A 27,282-nucleotide genomic window follows, 5' to 3' on the forward strand; every position below is an offset into this window, starting at 1 on the left:
ACAAGTGAGTCCTAAAAATGTACACATACACACAATTATCATATATACAGATGGAGAAGGACACTTGTATGGTGAGGTTCGCTGTAGCTGCTAAAAAAGACAGTATTTCTGTCCAGTTTCTGTGCGAGTGTATGAGGGCTGATTCGTTTGTCTTCGTGCGTGTGCGTGCCCTTGCGTACATGCATATCTCTGCGCGCCAAAGTCCATATGGAAGGCCACGCGCACATATTCGACCCTGTTCTTGTTTAGACCACGTTACTTTGATTGACAGGTGAGACTTGCCTTCACTCACCGCACCGCCCGCCCCGCGCGCCTACGGAGTGGTAGCTCCTCGCGCGGCGCTGATTGGCCAGAGTCAGCGTAGCTCAACCAGGTCAACAGACTTTGGGCAGTTTGCGGGAACGCTATTGGTCAGTTGTAAAGTCTACATCGGCGTCCCCACGTGGAGCCGCGGCTCCGATTGGTCGGAAGCCGTTTTGTGGGCCGGCCTACAGTTTCGGTTAGCTCGAGAGCGTGAAACCGCGTGAGAAAGTTACCACTGAGGTAAAGCAGAGCTGGACGGTGGGCTGTTGCCGCTTTTGTGGGAGTTGTTGTTATCAAAACTAACAGCACCTTTCCGCTTTTTTTCGCGAAACCCCTTTTTTGTACTCGGGTTTGCAACCAAACTCAACAGGGAAGTAAATGTTTTTGTTTTGTTGACTGTTCAACTGCCAACTAACGACCGTGGCGAGTCAAGTGGGAACTCTTCACTGCAATTAACTCGTGTGGATTTGTTTGTGATACTCCGACTGAGAGCCGAGAGCGTGCGGTTGTCTGCTAAACGTCTACGGGCTTTCATTTGTTTCTTCTTGCTTGGTAGTCTCTCTCTATTCGGAATACATCGGGAGCTACACAAACAACACGCTGGAGTGATTGAGGTGGCTCCAACCTTTTCATTTCTCACCTGGCTCATACCCCTCTCTCTCCCTTAGCTGCCTCCGGCTAATGAGCCGTTTGCCGTGTTTTTTTCCGGTTGATTTACCGCAGCACTGCCGGTCGGAGGGACAACGACTAAGAGACAGCAAGAGACAGAGAAGCGGAAGGATTCACATTAAACGGTCGGCGAACCCGGACGGAGCGGCCGGGCGGTCAGTTTTATTTGAAATTAACGACAGTTGGCCCTAAAAATAACGGCGGATGGATTTGTCTTCGTGATCTGGAGCACCCCGCATCTTTACGTCGCCCTAAGCAGATCCCTGGAACCGGGGTTTTAAGAAGGAAACGGTTATATCCTCCCGGAGATAACAATGTTTCCCCAGGGGCGACACCCGGTAAGGCTCTTCTCTTCCTGCCTTAATAGTAGCCGGGTGTTCACGACCCGGAGATAACATCACCTCTTTGTTTGACCGGCGTCTCTGTAGTTTTAACAACCTGCAGGCTAAATAAGTGTATGTGTTTAACAGTCTTCCGGATAAATACGTCCTTTTATCAAGCTCTTTTTGTTAACCGGGCTCTCCATCTGCCCGGAGCAGCAGAGTGGGATTGATAATATTGTTTGTTCAATAACGGATAATAATTAAAGGTTGTTGACATTACATGTTAGCCTGGAGATGATTAGATGCATATAGTAGACCACATAATGAGGCTCTGTGATGTTAATAATCCTGTGTGTGTGTGTGTGTGTGTGTGTGTGTGTGTGTGTGTGTGTGTGTGTGTGTGTGTATCAGACGCCCCACCAGGCTCCAGGCCAGCCCTTCAAGTTCACCATCCCAGAGTCACTGGACCGCATCAAGGAGGAGTTTCAGTTTCTTCAGGCTCAGTACCACAGGTGGATAAATACAAACACACATTCACAGGGAAAGCTCATGTGTCTTTATGGGCAGCATGACAGCCGATTTCCTCATTGTCATCTACCCTCTAACACTAAACCTCACCCTAACCACAGCCATCCCCCTTACTATAATGAACAAAACCCCAACTCTGGCCTCAAACTAACTCATAAACCTGGATTAAGTTCAGACACACACACACACACACACACACACACACACACACACACACACACACACGCAAAAGCACAAACATGCTTGAAGCAGACTTAGGCATCAGTGTTAGCACTTACACTGCGGTAGGTCCAAGACTTGGTGATGGGCGAGAGCCAGAGGTTGGTGTGTGGGTTCAGGCTTTCATAAATCACTCCTTATTTTCCTGTATGTGTAGTTGTATGCTGGGACAAAAGTACTTCAATATAAGTGCAGTTGTGTTTTTCATTGCTTTATTTATGTACTTGTACTTATTTGTGTTCTAAGGGAAGATTTACTGGTGAACAGGTGAAAGCTACTTACATTCTGATTTATGCATACAATGATCAGGTGTAAACCAAACATTCTACAGCCAACCAACACTGGCTATTAGAAATTAAAGGAAGAATGATCTTCTTTATGCCATGTCTTTTTAGGTTTGATTTTGTGTTTGTCTAGATCTGCCTGTCAACACTATAACCTGTATATTTATTGATTAGCAATGACTGCTGTTGGTACAGTAGATCCATTTTCATAACAAAAACTATTACAACAATAGCCATTCATCAGGAAATGGTTCATTATATGTACATTTTTTGGAAATCGAGAAGAGAGTTTATACAGATAAACTTTGCTTTAATTGACATGAAAGTTTCTCTTTGTGCGTGTTTGTGTTTTTCAGTCTGAAACTGGAGTGTGAGAAGCTGGCCAGTGAAAAGACGGAGATGCAGAGACACTATGTCATGGTGAGATCCTTGGAATCAATTAATTTATCCCATCATACTGGATGTAGACTTCTGTCCTGCTGATATGCCTTTGAAGAAGCTACTGTGTCCTTACCAGCTGCATGGGCTTTTGAGCCAATTTTGAACATGAATCGTTCCAGAGATTGATGAATGACAAATCTAAATACTAAATTATTACCTGAAAAAGCAGGAGACTTACAAGAGAAAAATGCACAACTACATGGATGTAACACCTGTTATTAGTGTGTGCAGTTTTCTTACTCAGATATGCGAATGAAGACGATGAGCATGTCACATTCGACTGATTTTGCAGTTGTCAGTAGGAAGATGTATTAGTTTGATTTAACTGAGCTTTACTAACCACCATTTCACTACTTTAAATGGATGATGTTCTGAATTTCTCTATGCAAGTGAAACACAATAAACCCTCAATATATTAATAAATAGTGGAAAGATCTTGAAGTATTTTGAAACAGGTTAGAGGAGTGGAGTTGAACAGTTGCACACAGTCCAAAGTGAAATTACTGTACATAACAATATTCTTCCAAATTGATAGTAACTTTAAAATGTCATGCTATTTAACTTGAATCAAATTGAGGTCAAAGAAGGCCTAGCGTAGTTCTAAAGCTTTTAGGCTGACAGATAGACAAGAATGAATTGTTTGCAAACAGACTAATCTGCTTTTCCTCTGTGGTGACACTTTTTTGCACTACACGTGTAGTTTTCTTATAAAAGGAGTTTGATTCTCTGCACATCTGTTTTTCCAAAACACACCCTCAAGTCTAAGGTTGCACACATTTTTAGTTGTTTAAAGTTTTTATCTTAATGGTTCACAACTACTAAACATCTAACCATGTGATTTTCTGTCCTCTTCAGTATTATGAGATGTCTTATGGCCTCAACATTGAAATGCACAAACAGGTACGGATGCTTATCTGTCTGCCTCTTGTCCACTTAGCTTTTTTTTGGTCTCTTCTCTCCCACTTTCTTTTGCTTTCTCTGGCAGGATTTTGATATATATGCTGTATGTGCCTGTTGACATGCCCTTGTGTGCGCACAGATGCATTTGTGTGTTCATGCATTTGTGTTTGTGTTTTTTTTTTAAACGGTGTGTGTGTGTGTGTGTGTTTATTTGTGATCGATGGGGCTCTGTCTCCATTTCCCCAGTTAGGGCCAGCCGGCTGAGCCCAGAGGCAGGATGAATGGCTCGGTAGATTGATTGGTGCTGTCTAGGGGAGCGGCCTGCTTTATTACATTAGAGGGGCAGGGCTGGGGAGGGCAGAGGAATCGATCACTGTGAGGCCGGCAGACGAGAGGCAGTAGACTCCTGCTTTTAGAAGCAGGGAGGCAAACCCACCAACTTCTACTTTAGCAGAATGCACAAGTGTACAAACACAACACAGAGCAACACGACATATACATTCATAATGTATAAACATATGAGAAACAGGACAATAAAACATACACATTTTAATAAAACTGCAAACATAGAGAGTCAAAAATGTATACTTGGCATATAGAGAAAACAAAATAGAAAAAGAAGGCAACATACCTTCATGGTGTTAAGTATGTAGACACATGGATGAGCAGGGAACTCTCATACTACCTCATGCACACAAGCACACATTTGCCCACAGGAGTGGTGCAGAGCTCAATGCATTTACCAGTAATTACCACAGCTATCGACCAGTCACACCAGAGGAAATTGGAGGTGGATTGCCCTGGCTGTTTCACTGACGAGAAGGGATGCTTTACTGACTCTTTCAAACCCTCTTCAATTTGGTTTGTTTGTTTGTTTTCTTGTTCTCTTCTTCTCTTGTGTTTTCTCTTGTATCCCAGTTCTCTCCCTTTTTTCTGCTTAACTTAAATTGTTTAATTTTTAAATTATGGGATCCTCCTTGTACTGTACCCCTACTCTAATTTTTTTGGCTCCTTTTTCATTGTAGTTCATGTGAAGCTACTGCTCTTTTCTTGTGAGGGAGATGCATCTCTTTCTATTGTCCACAAACATAAACACACACACACACTAAAGCTCCAGGGGAGGTCATTAGCTTGAGGCTGCAGTTGTCAGAGCAACAAGCTTCTGTATGTGGGGGGATACAGACTAACAACCCACCTCCTGCTGGGAAGATGTGTTTGTGTCTGTGTATAGTGTGGCAATAATGCTCCAGTTATATGTGTAATTGGAAGCTTGTTCTTTTATACTGTGCATTTGCACTTGCACTTTTTATTATGTATCCTCAAATTTTTTTTACCCAGTCCCTAAATTATATGACAACTTGGTTGTCATCAGTGTTGTTTTTTAGTAGCTCAGAGGAACATAATGTTATAAGTGCTAAGATGCAAAAGTTGTGAATATTTTCTTTTTTGTTATCTTTCCTCCATAATTCAGGGATTGCAGCTTTGAGTATTTGCAGTGTTATCCGTTTGATCCTTGTTATTTTGTTAGTTAGCTTAGTTAGTTCAGCTGAGTTGACCTGACAGTAGACAGTAGTGCTATTCTGAGATGGCCTAATAAGTGAGCCATTACAGAAGGCTAATTATAGGCTTACAACTGTGATTCTGAGAATGATAGTATAGGTAGAGTCTGCCTGAAATAGCTCCTTATTCAAAGCTTTCTAGCTGTGGCATGATTTGGACATTATGTGATTGAGTTACAGCATATGGAAGTCAGCAGCTCATGAGCTGGCCAGGGTGCTGGTTTGTTACGGGGTGAAGGTGTGTTAAGGTCTCTCATTCTGTGTTCTCACAGAAGTGCTGCAAACACAGTTATAAATGCCAAACTGATTTACCAGTGCTCTGAAGGCTTATAACTTCTTTTAATTTCATATTCTGTTTGATTCTGGATAAAAAGTAAATTTTATACTGTATAGTGTTCTCAGGGTGAAGCTGTTACTTATTTACTTGCCTCTATTTGAATCTCCCATTGAGTTTTTCCTACTATATGTAATTCACAACTTTATTAACATTCTTCTTTGTAGTTTGAATTTTGCAAAGCTTTCTTTGGTTTTGTAATAGTAGATAATGCAGTTACTAAAAAGAGGCTAGTACTTTATTTAGCTCATCCAAGTACATAATTGGCTAAACTGCTGGTGGGTTAGTTGTTTGGCAGGCTGGTAGATGTGGATGTGTCACAGAGAGGTTCACTATGAGCAATTATGTTGTCTCCACAGTATCACTGTTTCTGGCTTAGTGGCTGTTCCCTCATTTTGGTACACAGTGAAACATTTTAACAACTAGTGAATAAAGAAGAGAAATTAGATAAAATTTGGTCCCTGAATTTTTTTCCCAACCTTTCCTCTATTGACATTATGAGGTTGGTGTTTCTCCATTAAAACTATTGGATGGTTACTATGATAATTTTGGGTAGACATTTATATCCCTATCAGGGTGAACTGTAAAAATTGATTCATAAAATTGAATTGATCTAAAGCTTGTTATTAATATTAAGGATATTGGCGAGTAATAAGAGTAATACATTGGCTACCAGGCTAGATTCCAGTAAGTTTCACCTCTTCCTTTGTTTTTGTTTTTGCTTGCTCACTTGTAATGTAATGCAGAGCTTATTCAGTCGATAAGTCATATCAGGTGATATGCAATAATGTCAACTTTGTAGGCCACTTTTTACATCCTTTCTGCATCTTTCAGATTTCATGCGTCCTTAATGTAACCAGGTAAAATCTGATTTTTGTGGGAGATCTGGCCAAAACAGCAGCATCAACAACATAGTTACAAACACTATAAAACTCAGTCACATATTCACCTTGACTTAATGGTAATTATGATTCCATAAAATAAAGATGCCAGTGAATAATTTAAAACAGAAGTACTTCCCAGTATATTCAAGTGCTCTTAAAGATCTCTTTATCTCTTTCAATTTATCTCTTTCTCTCCTTATTTTACCAGTTTGTTAGTAAGCATGTCAAAGTTGTAACCATAGTCAGTGCCTAATAATGTTAAAAGGCGCAGTTATCTAAATTTTTCAAATCTATTATCTTTTTAAGTTTTAAAGAACTGACACACATTAATTAGTTGAAAATTAATGAATTGTTTAAATAGTGACAATGACAAAAAATACCATAACTTATCAATTCAGTCAAAGTAATTTAAAGGTTTAGAATATTCAGTTATTTGGATCAGTTAAGGGATGTACGAAGAACAGGGCTTAGGTGAAGTAATTAATAGGCCACTTCCTCTCACAAATTGTTGTATTTGTCATGTGTTCTTATGTTTTGGCCTGTTAATGAGTTACAAAAAGTTTCTGTAATTAGATTTCTGAAAATAATCTAATCCTTTTATAGTTTTTAACTTAACAAAAATACAGACACAAAAATGCTTTTGATGCTTTTACATCCTGTGTGTGTGTGTGTGTGTGTGTGTGTGTGTGTGTGTGTGTGTGTGTGTGTGTGTGTGTGTGTGTGTGTGTGTGTGTGTGTGTCTGATGAGCCATTGCTATGTTTCATGACTCCAATTCTTCCTTCACCCTGGCCTTCTTTGTATCAATTTGGTTGGATGATATGTAATTTGAGTCCTTTTATCAGATTTTATGCCACTGTGGGGGTATCTGGTTTCGGCCAATTGTAGCCACCTCCGGGGGTTCAGGGGGTGGGGGATGTTGGCATGGATACAGAGGGAGAGCAAATGAAGTTAGTTGCTGATGAGATTATGTTCAAGTGCTGATGGGAAGAGGAACAAAAGCACAGAGGATAGAAGGAGAGAAATACAACTGGCAAGCGAGAAAGTTGAGCTCACACTGTTTATTAGAACTGTTGAGTGTGTGTGTGTGTGTGTGTGTGTGTGTGTGTGTGTGTGTGTGTGTGTGTGTGTGTGTGTGTGTGTGTGTGTGTGTGTGTGTGTGTGTGTGTGTGTGTGTGTGTGTGTGTGTGTGTGTGTGTGTGTGTGTGTGTGTGTGTGTCACAAATGCTGAAAATGCCACGTACTGGGGTTGTGTGCAAAAACTAATAGATGGCCGTTTTTATGTCATTGTAGACTGGTGGGGGTTTCAGCGTGTATTTCTTGGCCTGCTGTAGAGAGACCATTTTGCTGTATTTGGTGATGTTACTGAACAGCTGTCTTTTCTAAATGAATCTAATTATGTTAATAACAATTGAGTCTTTTTTTTCTGTCTTTCTCCTCCAGACTGAGATTGCTAAAAGACTAAACACCATCTGTGCACAAGTCATTCCCTTCCTCTCACAGGAGGTAAGTATGTGTGAGTGTGAGTTACAAGCTGTATTTTTATGCCATTCATACAATCTTGTTGTCTCTACTTGCTTTACTGATAAATTACCATTTTACTTCCTGTCATTAGTTACACTGTGTGTCTGTGTGTTTTGCAGCATCAGCAGCAGGTGGTCCAAGCTGTGGAGCGGGCCAAACAGGTCACCATGGCAGAGCTCAATGCTGTCATCGGGGTACGTGGACTGCCAGGTCTTCCACCTACAGTGTGTATTCTTCTACTTCCTATTTATGTATATTGACTGTCTCTTAATGTCTGTTTAGATAGAGTAAGGAAAAATGAGATGTCAACAATTTTGTTTGCCATCCAATGAAAACTGTTTTTTTGTTCACATAGTAGTCAAATTAAAAATTGTCGTTATTAATACATTAGAGAAGAACTTAAAACTTGCACAATTTTACTTTAAACCTTTGAAATAACTAATAAATGGGTGACTGAAAATTAAAAACCTACACAAATATATTTAGATTACATTAATAGCAGACACAATATGTTTATAGCTGACACTGTGTTTTAAAAAAGACACTAGAAAGCTTTGAATTTAAGTTCATCTATTATGATATAATTTCTCTGACAGCATTTATGTGATGAGACATCATCAATAGTTGGTAGGAAATTAAGTGAATTTAAACCCAATGGCAAATATTTTATTAATGAGCTGTGTCCCGAAATAAAACTGGATTGGCTGATTGATAAAAGTGCTTTTTTTGGCAGTGAATGAATAGATACTAAGTGTGAGAATGAGGGTTGTGTGATTCCAAGATATTGTCACTCTGTTATGAAGGACAGGGCATGCCCAGCTATATAGGGTTGAGCTGAAAGAGGATATGCACATTGACCGCATAAAGAAGCTGCACCTTTTTTCTTACAGTTTACTGTTGCTGTGTAGCTATAGAGCTTTAGGGATACTGAGTCGTGCTGTATATTGGGATGTTTTGTGTGGGTTGGTGTGTTTACTAAGAATGTTCAATTTTATAGGAGCCATAGGGGTTTGGCTGGCAGGAGGAGAATCAAGGGGTTTAGTTTTGGGAAAATGTGGGAGATGGGGGGGTTAACCTATGAAAAAGAGCGTACAGGGCTCTGAGGCTAGTATGTTAAGATGTGAGTTGGGCTTGTTGCCTTGGACTGATGGGGGAGAGCTGGATTTGGCAGTTGCTCTTAGGGGCTTAATTGCAGGATTTCAATGTTTGTAAAAGGGGTGGGTAGGTGGGGGGTCACAGAGTTGGCCTTACACTCCCCTTCTACCCTTTCCTCCCATCTCCCACGCCAGCCTGTCATTCACCCCGTTTGTGAGTTAAATGAGTGTAATGAAGCATGTTACCCCTACCTCTATATAGACACACACACACACACACACACTTACACACACACACCCCCGCTCAAGCTAACATCCCCTGACAAACCAACTCCCATTGCCTCCACCAATACTTCCCCTCCATTTACTCCCATCAGGAGTCCCGTTTGTGTATCCATGTGTATGTGGTTTTTTTTTTTTTTGGTTTTTTTTTTTTGCATCTGTTTGTGTGTGTCTGTGTGTAGCAGAGCATGCATTTCTGTTATCCCCAGAAAACAACAGGCAGGGTTAGGACGGTTGAGTGAGGGTGTGTGTCTGCCTTGTTTATCTAGTGTCTGTGTATGCATGTTAGCGTGATCAAGTGTGACGTGCGGGTGTGTTTGTTTGATTGTTTGGCAGGAGAACCAACTCTGGAAATCCTATGTGTGAGTGTACGCGTGCGCAGTGGCAGGCATGGGGGTTGAGCCTGAAATACGTTTTTTGTTTTTTTTTTCATTTCATTCACTGGGGTAGGAGACATAGCAAAGGATGGATTGAGAGGAAAAGAGAAGGCGGGGGCTCGAGAGGGAGAGAGGGTTAGTCAATTAGGTGAGATAAAAGTGGGTTTGACCTTCAGCACTCCTTCCACCCCTGCCGAGTTGCCTCCTGTGCCCTCCCTCATTCCTCCTTCCCTCCCTGCAGCGAATCAGTGAGCTTGGATTCCTGCGGCTACTGTCTGAGGAGGCAATAATGATGTTTTGGAACACAAAGGCATTTCACGCTCAGACGAGCACCTGATTTGGTGTGAATGAGAGAGAAGGGCTGCCAGCCAAACTCTCTCCTCCTCTCTCTGACCCTCTTCTTTCCTTTTTACTCCCCTCTCCCCTCATCTGCCTCACTCCCTCACAAGACCTGACAGTGCAGGCAGCAGCTGGGGCTAACCCCTCCCTACCCCCCTGCCACTTCTGTCATTCCTCCTTTTCTGCCCCCCACCCCCCACCACATCCTTAGGCTTTGGGCTGTGATCCCAGCTGTCAGTATTGTTCAGTGTTTGACCCAAGAGGAAGGAGAGTGTGCATGTGTGTGTCTGTGTGTTTGTCAATTTGTTTGAGGATATATGTTCACCACCTTACTCTAGACTGTAGCAGCTTGTTGAAATGGTGTCCAGAAAGTCCAGATACTAAAGAAACTGTCCCATCTGTTGATGACTTCAATGTGCCCTGAAATCTCTGCTGATTAGGTTACAGAGTCCTAGTAATTTTTAACTATTGATGGCTCAGTTCTATTCACTACTACAATAGTTTTGATGGTGCAAGAAGTGTCAGTCCTTTGCATGATCAAGGCAGCTATATTCTAGAATTTGAATCCATCTGGTAAGCTCAACATTGCTTATTTTTTGTACTTGCCATCATTTGACACTGTATCAGGTGTGATGAATTTTCCTAGCAGCAAACTGCAAGCACAAAAAAATGCTTATTTATACGAACATTATAAAACACTGTATGTTCACTGTACAGTGAGAACTGAGTCAAACACAGCTTCATTTTAGTGGCAAATTATTATATATTCTATTCTATTCTATTCTATTCTATTATATTATATTATATTATATTATATTATATTATTATTTTGGCAACATTAAGCCTAAAATACTTGAAGATGGTCACATCTGTTCACATCTTGTTTCTTGACTAAATTCATGTCTTTCTGTTTTCTTTCTCTCTTTGTCTTAAAGCAGCAGCATCTATCCCACAACCATGGTGGTGCTCCTGTGCCCCTCACTCCTCACCCTGCTGGACTTCACCCCTCTCAGCTGGGTGGTTCAGCTAGTCTCCTGGCTCTCTCAGGAGCACTTGGTGCTGTCCCCCCCCATCTAGCAGGAAAAGATGGAGGTGATAAAAAGCCCCACCTGTCTGGACCAGACTCGCACCCTGCTGGACCTGAGCACCTGAGAGGTAAACTGCTGAATCCTCTAGCACTGAAATGCCATTTGAGTAGATGTGAAAGATAACTGTTGTGTATTACTAATATTGACCAAAATTTTGCAAATAATCAAAATCTCATGTTATTTTGCTCAGGCTGTATTTGTGAAATATGGCTTGTTATTGTACTTTTTAAACAATTACACAATTCGTTGGTGAACTTTGGCTTAGTTACAAATATAAAATGTTCAATATATCACATTTTTAACTTTTTCTTTTCTCTTTGTTCTTTTCTTTGGGGGGGGTTCTGCTCTGCTAACCGTACCACCCTGTGACCTCAACCACATGCATTTCTAATGGAATAGAGCGAGAGCCTGGCACAGTAAGTACTTCCTCTTTCAGCTGCAATGTTTACTTTTCTGTATATTTTCTTGTATTTCCTAAAGAGTTAGTTTGGTTTGTGGGCATTTAGTGTTATTTCAACAGTGAGATTATTCTGTCCTTGCTCAATTACAAGATGTGTGCTCAGTGAGCTCAATTCAAACTCAGAAAACAAATTTAAACGGTTTACTTTAAGCAAACTACATTTACTTTACATATAGCCATTCCAAGTAAAGATTTTTAAGATAAATTTATCCCAATTATTACATGGAAAAACTGTCTGTCTTCAATGTGCGATGATATAGATGGGGTAGACTTTGGCCAACCAATCAGTTATCTCATATAATAGTATTCATGAATATCATGGGTACACCTGTTGCTGAGATAACAAATTTTTTCAACAGAGTAGTATTGCTCTATTTAAAATTTAATTATTTGCTGTTGCCCTCATGCAGTTGCTTAGCAGGAATCACTTAAGTCCATCACACCGTGTTATTATGCATAACTTTTTTCATTACCTTTTTACCTCTGTTTAACCCCAAAACCTTTTAACATTAAAATTATATTTTGACTGTCACCTTCAAAGTGTGTGTGTGTTTGTGGATCTCTTGGAAAGCTTTGGCCTGGTTCTTTAGCTCTGTCCTAGATCTGCTCTGAACTGTTAGGTTTCCTTCTTCCTCCAAATGAGCTTTTTAACATTGTCACACACACACACACACACACACACGCAAACACTCACACTCACACTTCTCCGGCCTAGCGTGCATTGTTGTGCCTATTTAACACCTCAGTGAGCAGATTACCCACTTCTCCCTCCTCCCACTGCCCTGATCCCACGCTTAAAGACTCTCATTGTGTTTAATATCACCACCACTGAGAGGTAGGGCTTGGGAAAGGGTGGGGTGAGGGAGTCAGAGAAGGGGCAGTCATATGACACTAAGTGTGCATGTGTGTGTGTGCGCGCGTGCACATGCATGCACGCATGTATTTAATAATTTTTTTTTGTGTGTGGACAAATTTTGTTTTGATGTTACTGTTGTGAGGATTTTTTTTTGTTGAGGGCATTTTGATCCACATAACTTCAAAAGGTTAGGAATAGGTTTTAACTTTAGAAGCATTAGAATTAGGTTAAGGTTAGAGAATACATCATATAAGTCTCAGAAAGTATCCTCCCAAGTATAGTGAGACGGCTAGAACATGTTAAAAGTGAACAGGAGAGGGACTGGGGGGAAATTGCTTATGTTCTGTGGGTCAGTGCTCCTGTGCTCAGCTCAGTAAAACCTTTCAATAAAGGGGTGGGAAGAGGGGGAGGGCTTGAAGTAAGGGTCCTTTGGCAGAATGCAGATTTTGACCCCCCACCCCTCTGCCTTTCCCTCCCTCATGTCTTGTCACCCTTGTTCTTCTCCTCCACAATCTCACACCCTCCCTCCCTCCTCTCTGTTCTCTAATCTCATCCCCTCCCTTTACAGTTTTTCTCACCCTCCCCCTTTCCTCCCCCTCTCATAGCTATTTCTCCTTCATTTACCCTTTTCCCCCCTTAAAGCTTAAAGCTCGCTCCCTTGCTAGATGTGAGCATGCGCATCTGTGTTTGTGTATGTTGGATGCACATTTCATTGACAGGTTGAGACTATAATGGACTCAACATGACGCTTTAATCCATGAACAATAGGATCCATTGGTCAGGAGGCCAGAGTGGGGAAGGGGTGTGCGTGTGTATGACTGTGTGTGTTATGCAAGTAGTACACACTTGGTCATACACACCAGATTTCACAGTCAATTACACATTGTGCATACACATGCACACAAACACACACATACACTGCAGCTCGTCAGAGCCAGGAAAGGGACTAGTGATGGATTTTGAGAGCCACTTAATGTAATAATCAGCTTCAGATATTTGTGTGTCTGTGACTGGCTTTGGTCTAGTGAGAAAAGAGGTTGATGTGCTGCTTAATTTATGCATCTCCGAACTATTAACCTATTTGCAAGTATGAGTCTGTTTGTCTAACCTGCTCAACACATAGATGAATACTTCTCATAATTGGTGTTTGATAGATTAGTTTATTTAGTTCATGTAGATTGCACCCAGAACAAAGCAAAACTGTAAATGGCAAAACTCACCTCTGCAAATGCTTTTTTCTTGTTTATTCCTTTCATTTATCAATTACTACTTGTGTCAATGCACAATGAAGAACAATTTAAATCATAACAAAACATAATTCTTGTTACTGCTACATATTCCATGATCTTCTCCTTCTGAAGAAAGGTGGACATATGAACTAGTGTGCATTGGACATACGTGAAATTACCCATTGTGTTTAGTTGTATTAAATTAGGTGCAAATAACAAAATATTTGTACAAGGTTCCCACAAAGGTTTACACACATTATCTGCTTGTTAAGGGATTTCTGTGGCTCTTTAATTCTGTGTGTTCTGACCTTATTTGCAGGTCTCTTGGCATTTTATCTTGGGTTATCAGTGTTTTATTCTTTTACTTAAATTCTTAAAATAAAATATACATAATGTACCTACTTTTACTTGAGTAGTAATATCAGTGTGTACTTATTAAAGTACATTTTTGTTTGTGTGTTTATGCTTTTACTTAAGTACAGTTTGTGAGTACTTTATTCACCACTGGCACAGTCATTGGCTCCATATGCACTTGTCTGGAGGAGGGGATGTGCATCCACTCCTCTTCAATTACTCTTAATGCTGGATATGGATACGGACATATTTCTCACACACTCACTGTAAACATGATGGCAACTCTGGACAGTTTTGTTTATTATTTATTTATTGATTGATTGATTTGTGGTTTTTTAAAAATTGATTAGACAAAAAATCATATCTTGCCCTATGCACAGCTATTAATTTCAACTCAACCAGTTCCCTAAGTTGCATTAATTTGGATTTTTAAAGCAACTTACTGGTATGTTCCCTTTAATATAAACATTGGTTTTATGTTTCTCCTACAAGTATTAATCAATGCTTCTAAAAACTATGAATGAACAATTTAATATATGTCTTTTAAACGTAACACATACTTTGCTTTGTTCAAAGCAGAAATGTTCTTGGACAACTAATGCAGCCTTCCCTATGCTCACCTATTATACTGTGTTCTGTTCTTCTACTCCTACTATCTATTTCCTCTGCAGAGTAACTCATTGCTCCCAGAAAGTCTTAGGAACGTAGATAAGCGTCGTAATGGACCTGAGTTTACAAATGACACAAAGAAACGCAAGGTGGATGACAAGGACTCAAGCCATTATGTAAGAAATTGTTTGGTTTAGTGTGTGTTTTTACACGCAGTAAAGTAGCATTTTTTTGTAATGTAAATTTTGCCCAAATGCTCATGCATTTATTCTTTGCTCAGATGAATAGTAATGTTTAGGTATTACAGTCATGTAACCTGGAATGCTGGTTTTCCAATTAGGGAAGGGGATTAGGTATAAAATGTACTAGTACATTTCTCTTAAAGAATGATGGTAAAAGCTCCACACAGGAGAGTAAAGGGCTTAATGAGAGAGTGTTGCCATTAACAGGCAACACAGCCAAATAAAAGAAAGTCAGAAAGCAATGTTACTCATCACCATACCGTTACAATCTGTGAGCCAGTCTTCCAAAATAAGTCTGAGGTTGGAGGAGCAGTCCACTGTTGCATGTATACGTGGAGATTTAGAAACCAGGTTTTTTTAAGTACATGTGAATTTAATTTCCCAGTTATACTAGAAAGCTGATTTCTGGCATTAACCGGTTAAGTGCATGCAAAAGCAGTCAATGTACTTTTCTGATCAGAAAGCTGAGAAGAATTTTTAGTGATGTGCTGATGGTTCTATTTTACAGGATAGTGATGGGGAGAAGAGTGATGATAATTTAGTAGTGGATGTCTCAAATGAGGTAAGTGTCTTTTTCAGAGAGATAAAATATCTCTGTGTGTGTGTATGGATAGATATAGACTGTATTGTGTGTGTGTGTGTGTGTGTGTGTGTGTGTGTGTGTATATATATATATATATATATACACATATATACACTCATATATATATATATATATATATATATATATATATATATATATATATATATATATATATATATATATATATATATATACACACACACACATATATATATATATATATATATATATATATATATATATATACACACACACACATATATATATATATATATATATATATATATATATATATATATACACACACACATATATATATATATATATATATATATATGTGTGTATATATATATATATATATATACATATGTGTGTGTATATATATATATATATACACACACATATATATATATATATATATATATGTGTGTGTGTATATATATATATATATACACACACATATATATATATATATATATATATATATATATATATATATATATATATATATATATGTGTGTATATATATATATATATATATATATATGTGTGTGTATATATGTATATATACACACACATACATATATATATATATACACACACACACATATATATATGTATATATATGTATATGTGTGTATATATATATGAGTGTATGTGTATATATGAGTGTATATGTATGTGTATATATATATATAAAAATTTTGTAGTGAAATAGTAATGTGTTGGGGATGGTCCTTCTTTCAATGAGCTACAGTGTATTCTTAGTTGTTCTTAGGTCTGTTCTATCCAAGAAAATGCCAATACTGTGCAGTAATATGTTCTCAGTCAGTTAACTGAATCCATACCCCTTTACCAGGATCCAGCCTCCCCTCGTGGCACACCTTTACCCTCCCCTAGAGAGAATGGCTTGGATAAAGCCCGTCTTGCCAAAAAAGACCCCTGTAGTCCAGCATCTACTGCATCATCTGCTAGCTCCTCCTCCCTTAAGTCCAAAGAGATGGCAATGGTAGGAATGGAGAAAATTGTTTCACTTCACAGCTGTGATTTATGGGGATTTTGCTAGTAACACATGATGCTTGTTTATTTCCAAAATGTCACTCTGTGTGATAGCGAGATAAGGCAGGAACACCTGGACTAAAGTCAAGCACACCCACTCCTAGAGGTGACTCCACTCCTGGTCCCAGCTCCACCCCTGGAATCCGACCCAGTCTATCAAAACCCCTGTCCATGGAGATACCACATCCACCCAGTAAGTTCAGTATAATGATTTATAAATTAATAACGTGATGTGTTTTGTTGTTTTAAAATACAAATGTTTGCCAGTGGACATCAAGTTAATTTTTTAATTGCCTCCAGGAATAGTCAGCCACATAATGGGGATGCAAAAATGTTTCCTCGCTTGAAATTACTTAATCAGACTTATTCTGTTATGTTTCATTTCACAAATTTCCCTATTATTTGGAGGTCCACAGAGTCTGTCTTGCAATGAAACTTAAATCGGATTGGCAACATTCACATTCACAGTTTGGAAAGATTTAACTTGACTTTGCATCACAGCCAAAATTCAAGGGTTAGTAATAGTGTTAGATTATAGTGTGGTTATAAGACTTTTTATTGTTAGATATTTAACAGGTCTTGAACATGTTCCCAGCTGCAGGTTTGCGAACCCCCCTGGCTGTACCTGGCCCATACCCAGGTGCATTTGGTATGTTGCCCCATTCAGCAGGGATGAATGGAGAGCTGGCCGGTGCAGCTGGGGCTGCAGCCTATGCCACTGGACTGCACAACATGTCACCTCAGATGAGTGCTGCAGCTGCTGCAGCTGCTGTAGCTGCGTATGGTCGTTCACCCATGGTGAGTGGTAAAATGCCACATATATATATAAAATATATATTGTAATATATAATGTATAATTGTTTTTCATATTAATACTAATTGTGGCTTTTCAATTTTGACCTATTTTTAGAGAGCTGGAAATTTTGACTATTAAAATGAATTACAGTCAATGTTATTAAGCTTTTTTTTTTGACTGAGACCCAACTGTTAATTTAAATAAAACTAAATAATTTTAACTAAATATTAATCTAATTTAAAACCTAATAAATTAGAGGCAGTTCGAAATTTTATCCATGACTCTATAACGTTTGCATGTAGGGTCTGTAGGTGCTTTAGTCTTTGTCGTAGTTTTCCTTGTAAAACTTGTCAAGCTCTGTGAAGATGCATGATGAATGTCGGTGTACAGAATAGAGTGAATTTTCAAGTTATGCCCTCTGCTTCTGCTGCTTTTTTATATGAGTTCTTTAAACAGTGTCTTCCCCTGTGTTTCCCCTGAAGAGCCTAGGCAACAGTTGCTGTCTGCACATTGCTCACAACTCAGCCATGAATCCCTGTAACCTGCTCCAGGCAGATTTACAACCTTACTATTTTCTTTTATTTTTTATGTTTTACCTGACATTACTTTGCTATTCAGTGTTTAAAATTTTATTGTGTCCTTTCCCTGATTAATGTTTTTTCAGTACCCTTTGCCTAAAAAGTCAACAGTTCTAAAGTTGTGCCTTTTTAGAAATGCAAATGAAAATCACTAGTCACACCTTGACTGTGAGCACAGGCAATATCATTCTGCTTCTAAAGGAATGTCTGAAACAATTGGCTGTAACAGTAAATTTTAAGGGTGACAGCTACTTTGTATTTGACTTAATTTAAATGGCTTTGTACAATTACAATATTGCAGTGTTTCTCTCTAAGCAGACTCTTTTTTTTAAAACACTGTTTCATGCTAGAATAATGTTTCTCCACACCAGGTGTTTCAGCTTGTATTTGTAATTACTTCACATGACAATGTTTAGGCGACGTTAAGGTGAGCAGCTAAGCAAGACAGCCACAGAAAACTGCTATTTCTGTTTTTGATCCACACATCTATTAAAGCAAGCAGACTGCAAGAATTGGACCATGTTTTTTGAGTTATGTGTTTGTTATGGACCAAGCAAAGGATGGTATCTGGAAAAAGTAAATTGGATTTGATGATGATGACGACGAAACAAAAAAACTGCTCTTACAAATGAAGTGCCTCATTACTGACACCTGTTTGAAGAAAACATTTGTAAAACTCAAGGTTTGAGCGAGAAATGCCAACATTTTAGTCTGGAGGGTAAAATGTCAAAAGATGCATATATGAATATCAAAGTACTGTTAACAAAGCCTTTTTCTACTTATCTTTGTTGACAAATCATAATTACATCCACTGTAATTCACGTGAACACGATTTATAAGCCCTGTATTGCAAAGTGTGAAAAGTGTCAATAGTTGCACAGCTGTATTTCTCTTATTTGTTCGCAGTATTTACACAGTGGGTATGGTGGTGTGCATTCAGTCACTTCAGCACTCTTGACTGTATTTGTGTAGTGTTCATTTCACTGTATAAATAGGTTTAGTAGACTTGCCTCTGTGTCTGGGCAACACTTGACAGAAACTCAGGTTTTGTCTTCATTATCTGCAAGTGTGTGTTGGACTGAGCATGCACAAGTACTGAGAGCTCTGCCTCTGTGTGTTTGCTCACTCTTAAACTTGTCATTTGGATTCAGAGAGGGTGTGTACTCAAGAGTATCTGTTTGCTTTGTGCTCATAAGTGTTTCTGTTCTGTTCCACAGGTTAGTGTTGACCTGTGTACATTTTGCCTGTGTGTGTGTTCCTGCATTGTGTTCATTAAATGTCTGTTCTTTTTTTTCAAGGTTGGTTTTGATCCTCATCCTCATATGCGTGTTCCTGGAATGCCTCCCAGTCTCACAGGAATACCGGGTGGTAAACCGTAAGTGTCTTTGCAGCTGCTTGCATGCTTGAGGAGTAAAAGTCTGAATACCCCATGTAATAATTGATATGTTTTAAAAAAATTTCCTCTACTTTTTTTACATTTTTGTAGTCTTTTCTACGTATTGCTGTATTCTCTCTCTATATATTCTCTCTTTCTGACATCTTTTTCTTTGTGGTTAACTAACTTTCTGTCTTTGTTAGTGCCTACTCCTTTCATGTGGCAGCTGATGGACAGATGCAGCCAGTACCATTCCCCCCAGATGCATTGGTGGGCCCAGGGATCCCTCGCCATGCCCGTCAAATCAACACGCTGAACCACGGAGAAGTGGTGTGTGCCGTTACCATCAGTAACCCCACCCGGCATGTTTACACAGGAGGAAAGGGTTGTGTTAAAGTCTGGGACATTAGCCACCCAGGAAACAAGAGCCCTGTGTCACAGCTCGACTGTCTGGTGAGTGAGATGATGGCTTTAGTTTATTACATACACACATACACACACACACACACACACACACGTATGTATGTACGTACATACCTATAGGTGGGGGATAAGGGATTTCTCTTGGAGAACGCTGATTTTGTTTGCCATGTATACGTGTAACCAGGTGTGTAACCAGGTTTGTAATCCGCTTTCTCCAACTGCACATATGTGTACCAAAAGGCTACAGAAAGGAACATGCAGCTGGATGAATGGAGAAATCATTAATGGGATGATGCCGACTCATGATGAGAAAGCTGTACTCATTAATGTTAACCACAGCAAAACTGTACTGTTATGGCATTTTTAATATAAAATATCTTATTCAAAAAATTCTGGCGTCTTATTTTTGTGGCAGTTTGGTCCTTCAGAGGGGAGAGGTTTAACGACTTGTCTGTGTATTTTTTAACAACTCACATTTTTAGATCTGTTTTTAAAAATACATCAGTCAGTGCTAAACGATGAGCAAAATATGAAGCTACCCGAAGAAGATTTTCTATACATTGTTAAAAAAAAATACCCGCATCCAAACAATGTGAACTTGTGGATTCACATTATCATTGCTTCATGAAATTATCGTGAACAGAGGTACGACAGGATCAAATAAAAAATATATTAACTCTGGTCTCTGGTTCACCTGGTCAAACACGCTTCGCTCAGATCTACAATGATGAGTATTTAACCAGTTTGTAGCGAGGCGACACATAAATCAATGTTTGTGAAAAACTGCAGACAATCACATTTATTACCGTGATTGCGCTCTACTTGCCCGAACGCGGGGTTTAATAGCTCCGTGGAAGAAGGCAAATGTTAATGTCGAGCCCTGGAGTTGTTAAAATATACTATGTTGTCTATGTGTGTGTACACATTCAGTATATATGTTTTTGTCCACCACATCAGAATCGGGACAATTACATCCGCTCTTGTCGTCTCCTCCCTGATGGACGGACACTGATTGTGGGAGGTGAGGCGAGCACATTGTCAATCTGGGATTTGGCCACCCCTACTCCCAGGATTAAGGCAGAATTAACATCATCAGCACCAGCATGCTATGCTCTGGCCATCAGCCCGGACTCCAAAGTTTGTTTCTCTTGCTGCAGTGATGGAAACATCGCAGTGTGGGATTTACACAATCAGACACTTGTTAGGTAAAAGAAACTTTCTTGTATGTATGCTTTGGTTTTAAAAAGATTTCCTATTTTTAGTGTCATTCTCACACTAAAGGCTCAGGTAAAGTTTAAGGCCATCTACAGTTGCTGCTTGACTTCTCTATTTGCCTATTAACCTGTGTATTATCCTTCTTAATTAGCATAGTAACAGCTCTGGCTAATTTGCCCAAGTTGAATATTTAGCAATAGTAACACATCAGTGGATGCTGATGAAAAAGAGAAAAGTCTGTGATTTATACTAAATGCCTGGGCAACACAATTTCTTGTGACTTTGTTTACACATTTCTTTGTTTACCTAAGTCAGAATGTATGTGCATATTCTGCAGGCAGTTCCAGGGTCACACAGATGGAGCCAGCTGTATTGACATCTCCAATGATGGCACCAAGCTGTGGACCGGTGGCCTCGATAACACTGTCCGCTCCTGGGATCTGAGAGAGGGACGGCAACTGCAGCAGCATGACTTTACATCACAGGTGCATTATATGAGCAATGTTATACTCACTAACCTTGAAAACTGTAGATCATTTATTTTCTTATTAAACTTTGTTTTAAAGGTAGAGTCTTATTTAGATTATTTATAAATATTAATTATTTATATAATTAATTTATTAGTTGTTTTTTTTTTTTCTAATTTATTTATTTACCAGTTGGTCACATATTCATGTCACATGTAGGGATATGGTGATGCTGAGATGAATACTAAGAGTCACACGCAAGATTTCTTAAAATTACTTTAAGTATGTTTAATATTTGTGACTGACCTCAGCGACTGTTGAGGGAAATATACAGTAACTACAGCTTTACCTAAGGTTTGCTTTGATTTACAAAGTTATTTTACCTTCAAGTCTGTGTTGTCTGCATCTCTTCCTCCAGGATCTCACCTCAAATCTGTGCTTTGTCTTTTTTCTTTTCTTTTGGTTCTTTTCAGCAAAGTTGCTGTGCAATAAAACCCCAGTTGCTACCATATTTGTTTTGGCAAAAGAACACTTGAGAATTTTATTCTTTACTGACTTTATCGTCCAGCAAGTCCTAATAGAAGCAAATCAGTTTAGCATTCGTATCTCTATATGGTATCAGCAAATACTCAAATGTAAGTACTTGTATTTAGTCACATAGGGCATAGGGACATCCCTAGTTCCATAATAATACAAGTTGTTATATTTCCTGTCTCTTCTTTCTAGATCTTCTCTCTTGGTTACTGTCCGACAGGAGAGTGGCTTGCTGTGGGAATGGAGAGCAGTAATGTTGAGGTGCTTCATGTCACCAAGCCGGATAAATACCAACTTCATCTACATGAGAGCTGTGTACTCTCCCTGCAGTTTGCCTACTGTGGTAAGCAACTAGTTGTCTTCCTCGCAGGCAAATATTTTATCTAAGATTTGTTTTATGTTTTCCATTCCACCAATATTTTTCACTGTCATATGTTGTTGATGATGTCATTTGTAGCATTTTGTTTTATCCTGAGTTTTGTTAATGTATTTGTCTTGTTTTTCCTCTGTCTAGGTAAATGGTTTGTGAGCACAGGAAAGGATAATTTGCTTAATGCTTGGAGAACACCCTATGGAGCCAGCATATTCCAGGTTAGAGCAACAGATCACTGAGTGTTTACATGGACTTAAGTAACCAGGTTACAGTCGGCTTCCTCGAAAAAGCTAATTTCTTAAGTGTCATGTAAACAGGAAAGCTGGTTTCCGAAATCGTGGTAGGGGATTAGGGAAACCATGGTTCTGCAAGCAGATTTCTATTGGAGAGTGCTGATTACTCTTCCATGCATACGCATAACCAGGTTTCTAATCAGCTTTTTCCAACTGCACATGTGTGTAACCAAAGGCCGCAGACAATAAGCTGCACGTGTTTCATGGAAGTCTAAATAAGTCATATTCCCCCGTGGATTTGTAAAATTCAGACTGTTGTGGATCAGCTGCATGTTTCTCTCCCCCTGTGCTGTCTCTCTGCTGACACACACAGAGTCATGCAGAGAGAGAGAAAGAGAGAGAAAAGTCAGAAAGCTGCCTTTTCTGTCACTATACTGTAAAAAAAAAAAAAAAACCTAAGTATATAATCTAAAAACATAGTTCTGTTACATTAAATACTGTATAACTTTATATAAGAAATAATTACGTGTTCTGAGTGTTGTTAGACATTGGTCATTATGTATTGACTTATTATATTTTTTTTTTATCTCTTTATTTCTCTTCAGTCTAAAGAATCATCCTCTGTGCTTAGCTGTGACATATCTGTTGATGACAAGTACATCGTCACTGGTTCAGGGGACAAAAAGGCCACTGTTTATGAGGTCATCTACTGAAAATATGGAAAGCAGTGTGTGTTTTCACACTCTGCAGAAATGTTCATGTGGATCCAAAAATCCCAGATATGAGTGTCCTTGATGGTGCTGGGTTCTGTTACATCTGCCAAGGAAACACAGCAACGAGAGAAACATTTGACATGCACAATTGTGTTGTGCCTGTATACGCTACTTCATACCAACTGGGTATTAACTGGAGCAGCTGGAGGAATTGATTGGATGTCTCTGCTGCTTTCTGCTGTGGACAGCACTGGGACATCAAAGGGACCAGACAATGACTGAACCAAAGGGGACTCTGCATTTTTTGACTGGGACCAGGTCTTGTGGAAAACACTGTGCTGAACATTAATTATAAAACACCTGATTCTATGTCCTGACCAGGGGCAGAGACCCTAGGATAAACACTTGTATGTAAACAAATGGAAAGGTGGGCAGAAATGGAAATCATTTGGCAGGGATAGGGGAGAAGAACCAGATGAGCAGACTGACAATTTACAGTGATTGCAGAACAGGTTGGTTTGTATTTCATACTAGACGATGCTCACAGTCTGTGGATCTCTCAGCTCTTATTTGTTGACCTTAGAACCTCAGCTTGCTGTTCTGATAGCCTACACTGTTTGAGATGTACTTTTTTGTCTTAACAGTAAGTCCTATCCTCACTAACTGCACTGTAGTGGTAGCTGTCCATCTAAATACTAGGTATACATACAGTACTTAAAAAAAACAAAAAAAAACAATACAGTATGTTTTACAAACTGAAAGCCATGTTGACTTGTCTCTTATTACACTATTGTAAAGATCAGTAATGGCTTAATTTGATTCCTATGAGACACTGTACTTTATCCTTATTGATCCCAATTTGAGACAACACCAACATTTTTTAAAGGACTCTGTTTTATTGAAACAAATCTGACCAAATACAGTCTTACAAGAGGAGAAAAAACTAAATGTTGTCACAAAAGGTTCATTGTTTCTGCTTGTGTTAATCATCTGCTATTGTCCCTGTGTCAACTGATTATTTCCCTTTATATTATTTCACATAGCTTAAGTTCACTCAATTCTGAAGTCTCAAGCATGTTTACTGAAATGTAACAGCAAATGTAATTCTTAATTTTATAATTAGTTTTTGTCATTTTGTGCTTCTACATTTGAAGAGGTGTGTGTGTGTGTGTGTGTGTGTGTGTGTGTGTGTGTGTGTGTGTGTGTGTGATCACTGCAAGCTATACCTTCACTTATATCCACACTGTTGCTAAATTGACCATATTGATAATTGATCAGCTACCTTTAGTTTTAAATGAAATTCAATCACGTTTGCCACATTTTTCACCTTTTTAAAATGTTCCAAGGCTACAAGAAAGATTATTTATCGAGATAGTCTTATTGCAGAGGATAGTGTCATTTTCTGCTTCAGGAAGGAGTTCGTTTTAGCCATTTAAACTAATTTCATGATAGGTTTCGTTTTTTGTCTCTTCTTTTTTGGCTTTTGAATGTTTGTAAAAATGTATATAATTTTTTTCCCTACAGAACATACTTTAGATGTAAACTGTTTTTTGTATGTCTTTTACATGGAAAAGAACCTCTAATCGGGAGAAATACTGAATGGGCTTAATGCTAGCTAATCTAAAATGATTTAAATGTCTATACAATAAACGTGTTTTTTTTTTTTTGTATGTGGAATCCCTTTCTTGAGTTCATACAAGAAACATATTAGGATTGAGTTTGTTGGGAAACCAGACTCCAAGTAAAACTTCTTGTTGAAAATGTTTAGTATAAATAGTTTATTGTTATACGTTTATATAGTAAATTTGATTTGATTTGACCCCACTGACACATTATGTGTGAGTCTGGTTGGAATTGGATAAAACTGCACTCTTTCATCATTTTCCTTTTGGTAGTGTAGAAACAGTAAAAATTATTTCCAAATGTTAAAGTCATACTAAAGCTGTGCTGCAGCGTTTGTAAGAAATCAGGTATGCAGTTAATTACTCTGGTAAACTATTCCTCCATTTATTTTCAGAAAGATATATATATATATATATTTTTTTTTATTTTTATTTTTTGTTGGTCCTAATTATTTGTCCTTGTGTTGTAATCTTATTTGTCCTTTTTGACAAGTTTATATCTGGTCTTCAAAGTTAACCTGTTCCAAAGCAGGTTTGTTGAAGAGCAGATGTTACTCGGGTGATTGAACCCAATAAAAAGTGATCCAGCTTTGTAGTACTGGAAAAGTGTTAAAAGTACAATTACTGAATATAAAATATAATTTACACTTTTTATTTTATTTAGTAAAACTCCCAAGTCCAATTTGTGCACTCAATACCCCCCCAGGTCAGAACATCCAACAATACAGCCAGTCATTTTGTACATCTTTTATAGTCTCGGAGCCATCATTTTTAGTCACATCTATTGTCTTTTCTTTTACCTCAACTCTTTCCAACAAGAAATATGAAGAGTAACTTCAGAGGCTCTGGCCCATTGGTCCCATGAAGTGGATTACTGACAATTCAGAATCCACTCATGGCCTCTAAAAGTTAAATGTGTGAAATGCTTTAAACAGCTCTGCAGCAGCAGCAGCCATAACAGTTGTAGTTAAGCCTGTCACCTTTCATTAAGTCACAACTGAAACAATTCTGTTCGATGCAAATATGATTTTATTTCATTTGGTTGATGATGGCTTATGTGATACTGTACATCTCTTGTATCAACCTTTGACCCAGTGGCCAATGTTACTGCCAAAGTGATGTGCATGCATTAAGTTTGGGGGATGTAGTTTTTATATACAGAGTTCAAACATCACCAGCATCAGAGACTAAATCTTTAACCTAAGGATCAATTGGTAACCCCCTTTAATTCTTAGTGCATTAGTGCAACACTAACAATGTTGTTCTGCTTTCTATCCACTGCTCGTGGGTTCAGCTCCAGTCTCTTGTGGTTCTGAATAGCATTAAGTGAACGAGAAGAGAATGGAGAAGCTGCTTGGCCCACTCATCCCACCAGGGATGTTTCAGTTTGCAGAAAAGTGGAGGTACTGGTGTGTTGAGTTTTGTGGCTTGTTTTTAGCCAGTGTGCTTTTTGATATGGGTGTATAGATAGTAGCAGAACAGAGCAGCTGTTCAAATCAACTGTGTGTTAAATAACCAAGTCCAATCCCCTGCTTAATACTAACACCCACAACAAACAGACTAGCGCTCTCTCTCCCTCCGATGTAAACTGTAAATCTGATTAATTACTGTGAATATATAATTCTCCGTCTATCCCTGACTCTTGTACACTGACACTGACACACACACATTTTTCAGTATGAGGTAAATTATATGGCAATTACAGCAGTCACAGTGACAAAATGAAAGCTGATCCTTGGAGAAAAATGGAGAAATGTCAATCCAAGTTTTCAGTCTATCTACACATTTCTGAGCGCTGAATCACAGCGTTCTCTTTTGATCATCGCTGCTGCTGCCTCTCTCTGATACACAAATGGATTATTCGCCCTGAATCTCCCAAATCCCTAATCCTATTTATCTCAATGCCACACAAAAAAGGTGCTCACTGCTCAGCTTATGTGTACAGTATGTATGTAAGCGTACTTGTATCTCCACATTTATGAGGACCGGTTTAGTCCATTAACTGTTACTTTGAAATTATATTAAAAAGTAGTAATTAGTAGTAAATATTTCTGTACTGTACACATTTGCTAAATCTATTTAAACAATTTTGTGACTGGTGCATAATGTTTTTTTATCACTTGAAACATAAAAAATTGAAGACCTGGACTAAGGACATCGTAGTCAAGACTCGAAGCATTTGAGACCAAAATTATGTCTTTGTCTCTCCTCTGCTATTTTTTATGTACTGTTCCTACTGACATGGTGTCACAAAAAACCCTTTCAAACCCATTTTCTCTGAATTGCTAATGTCATCAGTTTTTGCTAGTTTAGTTAAACTGCGTTTAACCTGCAGGCGAGTTATGTAATCAGAATAAATATCAGGCCTAACTATAATTGTAATGCTGTTTAAAAATGTCTTCTCTCAGTTTGTAG

At 38.7% G+C, this 27,282-nt stretch overlaps 1 protein-coding gene across 5 annotated transcripts; it reads left to right on the top strand.

Moving 5' to 3' along the window:
- The first annotated feature begins 521 nt into the window (after positions 1–521).
- On the top strand, positions 522–24,915 carry LOC137136410 (transducin-like enhancer protein 1). 5 transcript variants are annotated; one of them, XM_067521737.1, is made up of 20 exons: positions 522–1,310; positions 1,707–1,807; positions 2,683–2,746; positions 3,623–3,667; positions 7,886–7,948; positions 8,086–8,190; positions 10,994–11,213; positions 11,546–11,562; positions 14,717–14,830; positions 15,405–15,458; positions 16,339–16,488; positions 16,593–16,731; positions 17,134–17,336; positions 19,211–19,287; positions 19,491–19,740; positions 20,668–20,915; positions 21,263–21,410; positions 22,119–22,269; positions 22,441–22,517; positions 23,138–24,915. In XM_067521737.1, the coding sequence occupies exons 1-20, from the start codon at positions 1,287–1,289 to the stop codon at positions 23,243–23,245; spliced, it is 2,358 nt and encodes a 785-aa protein (XP_067377838.1). In that variant the 5' UTR covers positions 522–1,286; the 3' UTR covers positions 23,246–24,915. The 5 variants fall into 5 exon arrangements, with proteins under 5 accessions (XP_067377838.1, XP_067377839.1, XP_067377840.1 ...); XM_067521738.1 differs by having other exon boundaries at positions 10,997–11,213; XM_067521739.1 differs by having other exon boundaries at positions 8,086–8,160.
- Positions 24,916–27,282: the final 2,367 nt, after the last annotated feature.

This window comes from Channa argus, chromosome 11, assembly GCF_033026475.1.
Source record: "Channa argus isolate prfri chromosome 11, Channa argus male v1.0, whole genome shotgun sequence".
Taxonomy (NCBI): Eukaryota; Metazoa; Chordata; class Actinopteri; order Anabantiformes; family Channidae; genus Channa; species Channa argus.

What these genes read in the sequence shown, in the direction of transcription:
- LOC137136410 (XM_067521737.1), top strand. Translation starts at nt 1,287, where the DNA reads ATGTTTCCCCAGGGGCGACACCCG. An exon ending in GGAATACCGGGTGGTAAACC is followed by an intron (nt 19,288 to 19,490) that starts GTAAGTGTCTTT and finishes TGTCTTTGTTAG; the next exon opens with TGCCTACTCCTTTCATGTGG. An exon ending in ATGGAGCCAGCATATTCCAG is followed by an intron (nt 22,518 to 23,137) that starts GTTAGAGCAACA and finishes ATTTCTCTTCAG; the next exon opens with TCTAAAGAATCATCCTCTGT.